Below are 8840 nucleotides of genomic sequence, written 5' to 3'. Positions count from 1 at the left end.
AGGTTCCCATTACTTCTCTTTCTTTGCACTGAGCAATTTACTTACACAAGCCTGTTTACATTTTTGCTTGACAGGACAGCTCACGTCTTCTGAACATGCAAAATGTAGCCTACATTTATTATTTATTATTACATTTGTTTGCCTCTCTGTGCCCACATACTGTATTTTGATGCAGCTAAATTCTCAATAAAACTTTTTTTATTGATCATGATATATTTAGTTTCTGTTGTCAGACAATGGAATGAATATGAAATAGTGACTGAAACATGACCCATTAAGACTACATAACCAACTCCCCCTTCCAAGATGTTAATCTGCACAAAAATCCTGATAATCGAGCCGTCATCTGATGAAATTAAATAGGCTACACATAAGATAAAGACAATAGCTGTGCTGTGATTTCAGCTATACTTGCATGTAAAATTAGAGAAGCAACATAATATCTGTTTTTTTTTTTTATGAAATCAACAGAGCAGACACAGAGAAAGAGGTGCGCGCACAACGGGAAAGCGAGACCTCGCACTGGTGTGGCAGTACCGGTAAGTCTCAGAAACCAAATAAGGTTCAAAGGTCAAATAAGGGGGCTCACGTTGCTGAATCTAGTGCCAAAGCGGCTAAGTTGGCAACACTGAGCAACTCCATTTCTCCAACTACGGGCTAGACAAAGGGTCAAACAGTAAATGCGCGCTGCATTAATCGCGCGTTAATAAAATTAGTGTCGTTAAAATGAATTTGCGTTAACACGTTCATTTTGAACTTTTGCCATCTGGTTGGTGTTACAGAGCACCGAATACCAGGACAGCCAGGCACAAGAACAGTTTCTTTCCCCAGGCAATCTACCTCATGAACAGTTAATGTTCTCCCATTGTGCAATTAAAGTATGTGCAATAACCTTATACTTATTTATCACCCTAAATCCTAGTACATCCCTACAACTTTATTTTATTTTATTCTATTCCTATTCTATCTATAGCACACCTGTACATACAATTTATTCTTTTTTTGTGGTTTATATTTATGCATGTGTATTTTATTCACATCTCATTTTTATTATCTGTGTGTTGTTGTTGTCTCCGTGTACTGGAAGCTTGTGACACTATAACACATTCCTTGTATGTGCAAACATACTTGGCAATAAAGCTCTTTCTGATTCTGATTTTGATAGCCCTAGTTAATACATATTAAAAACACAAACCAACACATTCTCGCATGTGAAAGTTTATCCAATTTCTTCTGGAATTTAAATTTCAGAAGTTTTTAAATCCAGAGACTGCACAATGTTGTGACATCTTGAAACTCACTGATTGTTATTGTGAATTATGACATATAGACCGTTCCAAGATGGCGGATGTGTCTGGAGTGGTCGAATGTGGCATCTACCTATACATTTCTATGCTGTGTTAACCCTAAAATGCTTTCTTTTTTTATATTTGTTTCTGTTTACATGTATATTTAAGTTAATATTACCATAGAATAGAAGTTTCTATGTTTTTATTTTTTAGTTAACCTTTTTTTTTTTTTTAAAGCAACAGGGATGGTGCCATCTTATTGTTTATAATAATCCTGTGGCACTACATCATGTAATTCAATAGATCACTTATCCAGAGTTGATTTAAAAAAAAAAAAAAAGGTGACAATCAAGAAAATATGTATATAAACAGATAAACTCTGAACATCACAAAAAAGCAACTGAAGTCACAACAAAAATAACAGTAAAATCAATTAAAAATAAATATTCAAAAGCATAATTTATTCATGCTGCAGTGCATGCAGGGAGTCACGGATGAGTTTTGTACTATGGTGGCACACAGCATGCATTGTGGCATTAAGCTTTTTGTTTGATTGTCACTATTGTTGAGATTAATACATGTCTGTTTGATACAATGTTCATTAAAGTTTTGACATATAAACTGTTATGTGTACTTCATTAATTGTATGTCAGTTACAACACAAACCTTTTGAAATCTTCAGGATGGTTAAACTCTGAGTCGCTCTTCATGCTGTTCTTGCTCAGCATTGTTGCATGTGTCTCTCTGTAAGATTTATAGTTCACATAAGTGATTCAAAATTAATAAAATATTTCATTACTCATGGTCCAAGAAAGAACCATTGAAAAAAACTGGTGGTTTATTTTTAAATGTGACATTAAAATGCAAGCTGTTACCCAATCACAGCACTGGGCATTTATGTCCAAGCCTCGATTGTGGCACAACCCATCCAAACGAGGTGTTCTTAAAGAGAGGGATAGAAAATAGCATATTACGTATACATTTGGATGTTTATTGATGTAAAAATCTTGATAACATTGTAAGTAGATCTCACAGAACATTATAAAGTTGAAAAAAAGTACTTAATTTTCTTTTAAAAATATTTCTGAATATATTGAAACCACTGGATCTTATGTTGTTGAATCAAAGGACTGCTGTAACCAATAATGTAAAACTAACTCAGAGATTAAGTTTTAAATTAAAACTACAGAAATTCAGATCAAATGATGATTATGTCAAAGCATAAAACATAATCACCTTCTCTCTTGGCTTGTCTGGCTGTTATATCTCAGTTACAACAGCCAGACAAAGCCTAATGTTAAAAAGTCCAAACTAAAGTAAACACTGACCACCAGGTGTTCACTTTAAAATTCAGAATAAACGTCTGGTTTAACAATGACATTGACATAAATATATTACTATCTTACAAGAGAATGTATTTCTCAAAATAATAATAATAATAATGATAAGCAATAAAAAGATGTTTGCAATATGCTCCATACTAGAGTCATGACTAGTGCCAACTGCTACACAGACCACAGGCTGGTTCAAGCAAAATTTTAAATCACAGTCAAGGCTACAATAAAAAAGAAGGGGGCCTCAGACCAAGAAACTCCATGAGAGGAGTTCATCAGCAAACTGAAGGCAAACTAGAATAATCAAATCAACACCCGGACCCTGAGAAGTGGTAGAACCAAATAACAACCATCTTTCAGGAAACAGACATATTTGTAGCAGACTTCTCAAATGGGAAAAACAGAGATTGGTTTTAGGGCTGTAGCTATCGATTATTTTAGTAATCGAGTATTCTACCAATTAATCCATCGAGTAATCGGATAAGAAGTATTTTTTCTTTATTAAAGAGCAATACTAGATATACAAGAAAAAATAAGATAAACAACTAATGTTTCCTTTTTAGAAAAATAAATATTTTTACTGCTGAATTTGCATACATTAATAATCATTAAAACTAAACCCATTTAATTGCCAAATTTCATTCAAAATGCAAATACAAATATATCAATAAAATAAAAAAATAAAAATACAAAAAATAAAATCTATTTCACATTACTTTAAAAAAGGTAAACATTACAACCTAAAATTAAGGCATAAATCAAGAAATATAAAAATCTATTTGACATTACTTTAAAAAAGGTAAACAGTACAAACTAAAACTAAGGCATAAATCAAAATAATGGTAATAAAAATAATATCGTTTTTGAAACTTATTCAAGTTTCAGCCTAACTTACTGTCTTCTTGGAAGGCTTTGTGGCTTTTGTAAGAGGCAAAAATCAGTGGACAGGAAGGTAACTTGGAACAAGAGTCCATACACAATTTCTAAAAACAATTTCTTTGATATCCTTCATATTCTGTGTACTGGTCAGTTCACAGCAGTGATAGAAATTAATATTTTCCAATACGTTTAAATAGATTTTTACATTTTATGGGCATTTTTAACTTTATAAAGCCTTTTTTTTCTAAAAGTGTGCAAGAGTCAAAATCTTTCGAGTCAAATTCTTACATTTAACCAGTCAATTAGAATAATAAGACATTTGGGCTGTTAACAAACAAATGATATCAGTATCAACAAAATTAATCTTTGCAACACAGAGGAAACAGAAGCTGCTGAAGAGGCATTTAGATGTAGGCTTATTTACACACCTACGCTAGTAGGTGGCAGCAAGTCACTGTTAATAAGAGAGTCATTGCGACTGAACCGAATCATTTAAACGGTTGTTTCATACAGGAACGAAACGCCCTCATGTTGCTCAGAGATGCAAAACTGTCTGTGACTGTGTTTGGAATTATTTTTTGCTGGCGAAATAGAGCACTACAGACTATATGGTGTCTAAAATGTAAGTATCTTAATATTAACTTGTTAATTGATCTGTTGCATAAAATCTTTCTGTGGTATTTTTATGCATAACTGTATGGGGAGTGTGTCTGTGTGTCACAGACAGAGAATAAGACAATCAACATGAATGGCGCTTAGTCTTTCACAAAACATAGCTAACTTAGGTACATCAGAACTAGCCACCATATTGACTTGCGGTCTTAAATATCCCTGCATCCCAATGTGCATACTATCCACCCTATCTGCCCTAAAAAGTATTGAAAATTACTAATATCACATAGAATTTAGGATGGATAGTGTGCACACTGGGACACAGGCTATGTCCAGCATTTATTGGGTTGTGCGTCAGTAATAATGGTCCATGTGTAGTTATAGTAAATAGACTAAACAAAGCCTCAAGGCAAATAATTTGCCTCAATGATTTATTGAGTTACTCAAGTTACTCGAGGAATCGTTTCAGTCCTAATTGGTTTGATGAGAATGATTCTGAGATCCAGAAGCTTCTTGAGACAAAGAACACTAGTTACAAAAGACTAAGAGTTTGTCCTGAGCTTGTCCTGACAGTCAGGCCTGTAAAGCAGCCTACAGAAAAGCTTGCAACACACTTCAGTCAAAGCTCAGCACAATCCAGAACAACAGATCGCAGTAGATGGCTGAGAAAATCTAGTTTTACATTTAGATTTATTCATTTAGCAGACGCTTTTATCCAAAGCGACTTACAGTACAAATGAAAACAATGGAAGCAATCAAAATCAACAAAAGAGCAATGATATGCAAGTGCTATAACAAGTCTCAGTTAGCTTAATGCAGTACACGTAGCAAGTTTTTTTTTATTATATAATAAATAAAAAGAAAACAGAACAAAAAAGGAAGAGCAAGCTAGTGTTAGAGGCCTTTTTTTGTTAATTCTATAATAAATAAAAAGAAAACAGATAGAATATCTGTTCTAATCAAAAAGATTAGAAAAGCTAGTGTTAGTATTTTTTTAATGAATAGAATTAGAAAAAAAAGTGCTAGAGTTAGAGTGTCAAAATAAAGATGGAAGAGATGTGTTTTAGCCGATTCTTGAAGATGGCTAAGGACTAATGATTTTGTGCTTCTTTGGGATGGCAAAATAATACGCCGTTCACTTGCAGAATGCAAGCTTCTAGAGGGCACATAACTCTGAAGTAATGAATTTAGGTAAAGGGGTGCAGAGCCAGTGGTGGATTTGTTGGCAAACATTAATGCCTTGAATTTTATGCGAGCAGCTATTGGTAGCCAGTGCAAACTGATAAACAGGGGTGTGACGTGCATTCTTTTTGGCTCATTAAAATAAATTTTGCCTGCGCGTTCTGGATTAATTGTAAAGGTTTGATAGAACTGGCTGGAAGACCTGCTAAGAGAACATTGCAATAGTCCAGTCTAGACAGAACCAGACCTTGAACAAGGAGTTGTGAATCATGTTTCCCGAAAGAAAGGGCCTGATCTTCTTGATGTTGAATAAAGCAAATCTGCAGGACTGGGCAGTTTTAGCAATGTGGACTGAGAAAGTCAGCTGATCATCAATCATAACTCCAAGGTTTCTGGCTGTTTTTGAAGGAGTTATAGTTGATGTGCCTAACTGGATGGTGAAATTGTGATGAAATGAGGGGTTTGATGGAACCACAAGCAGTTCTGTCTTGGCAAGGTTGAGTTGAAGGTGATGGTCCTTCATCCAGCAAGGTTGAGTTGAAGGTGATGGTCCTTCATCCAGCAAGAAATGTCTGTTAAGACAAGCTGAGATGTGTGCAGCTATCGTTGGATCATCAGGATGGAATGAGAGGTAGAGTTGAGTGTCATCAGCACAGCAGTGATATGAAAAGCCATGTTTCTGAATGACAGAACCTTGTGATGCCATGTAGACAGAGAAGAAAAGTGGTCCAACAACTTAGCCCTGAGGCATCCCAGTAGTTAGATTTTGCGACTTGGTTACCTCACCTCTCCAAGATACCTTGAAGGACCTATCTAAGAGGTAAGACTCAAACCACTGGAGTGCGGTTCCTGAGATGCCCTTTGCCAATTGGGTAGAGGATTTGTTCATGCAGTGTGTCATGTAGCTGTATGTGAACATAAACTATCTGCAAAGTTGTGAAGCAGACAGTGCACAATAAATAAAGTTATTGTCTTCAAAAAGAAAGAGTTGGCTCGCAATCGCCTAAACGAGTCGTCAGGAATTCAAATCTTTTTCTGTTACGGCTCTATGTCATGAAGTAATACATTTGCATAATGTCTGCACATGTTCTATGTCGCCAACTTGCCCTCCCACAAACAGTAAAATTTCTGTGTGGTTAACATCATGTGCAGAAGACGCTGTATCCTACGCTGTGGGAGTAAATTTGTTTTATCACATCTTATAATTACCAAACTTGTTAACACTTGACACTTACCACTGAGAAACGACCTGCTCCAGTCGTGCTTTCAAATCAGTCTCTTGTCGATCAGCCAGTTCAACCGTTTCATCATCAGACTCCAGCTCGAATTGGTAAGGTACAATCGATACCTTCTTTTCTGTGTATTGACAAGTCTCCAGGGCTGTCATTCCATCATGGCAATGGGTGTTTCTTTTTCGACACATGCTGTATGCGGTAGACCAATCCAGAGCCAATCTCTACGGCTCTGGACCAATCACAAAGGACTGCGCCATCTGACCAATCACAGCAGTGAGGGCTCACGGAAAGGAGGGGTTTAGAGAGACTGATTCTTTGAACTGCTTTGCACGAGTCGTTTACAAATCATTTAGAAATGAGGTAAAAAATTAAATCTATTGTTTGAGAAAACTAACGTGTTTTTTGACCTTGCAAGCATGTAAACCTGTTTTAGGAGACTCATAAAACATTATTAGCAACCTTAAAAATGGCATAATAGGGGCACTTTAATCAAGAATGTGGCAAAGTTGTTAGAGTTGGTGAAGAAGGGGGAGAAGGAGGACAAAGGAGCGAGGAAAATGTTTTAAAGAGCATGCAAGAGTTAGACGAATTGTTAATTTTGTTATGATAGTATGTTCTTTTAGGAGTGGAGACATTAGCAGAGAAAGAAGAGAGGAGTGACTGATACACATTAAGGTCAGTAGGATTTTTTTATTTGTACCACACCCTTTCAGCAGCCCTGAGCTTACAACGATGTTTGTTCATAGTTTTATGCTGAAACTGGTAACAATCCATGAATTGAACTGAGGGGGTCAGGTAAGAGAGACATACAAAATGTACAGAGCAGTGGTATCCCAGGACTGGAATTGAGATCCACTGGTCTACCAGCTGAAGTGTTTATGACAGGAGGAGATGCTATCTCTTCACTGTTCACACTCTGTTGGGAGAAGGGAGTTATCCTGGAAGACCTTTGAGACACAGTGATAGACTCCATGTAGAAGAACATGGGGGATAAATCTGACTGCTCTAATTACAGGGGCATCGCCCTACTTTCCATTGCAGGTAAGATCCTTGTCAGAATCTTCCAAGACAGACTGGTACTTTCCATCACTGAATAAAACCTTCCTTAGAGAGTGTGGCTTCCTAATGGAATGGAAGATCTTAAAGAAGCTGGCATGTCCACCAAAGATCCTTGCAGTCATTCAGCAGCTGCACAATGGTCAACAAGGGCAGGTGAAATTCAATGGTGACCTCGCAGATCTTTTCCCCATCAGATATGGTGTCAAGCAAGGCTGTGTCCAAGCCCCGGCGCTTTTTATCATCTTCTTTGGCATAGTGCTGAAGCAGCTACAGTTGACATGACTGACAGCGGCGTTCTGAACAGATGGTAGCGTTTTTAACCTACGCCATCTTTTTGCCCAAACCAAGGTGGCAGAAGGGTTGATCACTGAGCTATTGTTTGCAGATGAATGAGCACTCTTGGCACACACAGATGTAGACCTCCAGCTACTACTTTGCGACAGCAGCCAGCAAATTTGGTCTATCAACCTGAAGAAAACTGTCACGAATCTGGAGGGAGGACTCAAATGCAGAGTGAGTGTTTAACAGATTTATTGAGACAGACTTGTAGACAAGGCGAGAGATGGTGAGGAGAGGGGTGAACACAGTCCAAACATTAGGCAGGGAAAGACTTGGGAGACAGGCAGGCCTTGGTGATCGGCCACAGAGTCCAGTCCAGGATGGCAGACCACCAGAGAGCAGTGAGGTAGCAAAGTAGGAGGCCAGAGGTAAGTAGTGGTGACCTGACACTCCTCACCACTCCACACTCGGGCTGTATCAGGCACCGCACAGGCCTAGCAGCGTGGCAGACCCGGGAAGATGACCAATAGCTCGGCCTGCAAGTCAGAACAGGGCAGAACAGGACAGGACTAGACTGGGGACTGCTAAAAACTTAATACGAACACAACAAACAATCTGGCTGGAAGAATTTCAGGAACACGACGAATAGGAGTGATAGAAAACACGCACGTTGAAACAATGAACGGACAACACAAGAGAGGCAGGGAGCACAATATAACAGGGCAGAGAACAGGAGGAACAGGTGACAACACTCAGACAAACGAGGGGGGAACGAGAGAGGCAGGTGACGACACTCAGCCAAAAGAGGACTAAACAAGGGGGCGTGGCAACAGGAAACAAGGAGGCAGGACGAAAGAAGCACATGGCAGACAACAACAAAGATAGAGTCATGTGCTCACACACACACACACACAATGCAAACAAGGAAACATGAAACAGAGACAAGACAGATAGGGCAGGATCCTGACAGT

The 8840-nt window shown here is 37.9% G+C and overlaps 1 protein-coding gene across 1 annotated transcript in view; it reads right to left on the bottom strand.

The window, feature by feature from the left end:
* The window catches only part of LOC107573222 (uncharacterized), a 37301-nt gene extending 35280 nt beyond the window's left edge, over positions 1-2021 (bottom strand). The window contains exon 1 of the mRNA XM_016259661.1: positions 1956-2021. Coding sequence (XP_016115147.1) covers positions 1956-2017 — 62 coding nt within the window. The 5' untranslated portion in view covers positions 2018-2021. The remainder of the gene's footprint in view (positions 1-1955) is intronic.
* Positions 2022-8840: the final 6819 nt, after the last annotated feature.

This window comes from Sinocyclocheilus grahami, unplaced genomic scaffold, assembly GCF_001515645.1.
Source record: "Sinocyclocheilus grahami isolate Dianchi unplaced genomic scaffold, SAMN03320097.WGS_v1.1 scaffold1895.1, whole genome shotgun sequence".
NCBI lineage: Eukaryota > Metazoa > Chordata > Actinopteri > Cypriniformes > Cyprinidae > Sinocyclocheilus > Sinocyclocheilus grahami.
This window is presented reverse-complemented; position numbering and strand designations above follow the sequence as displayed.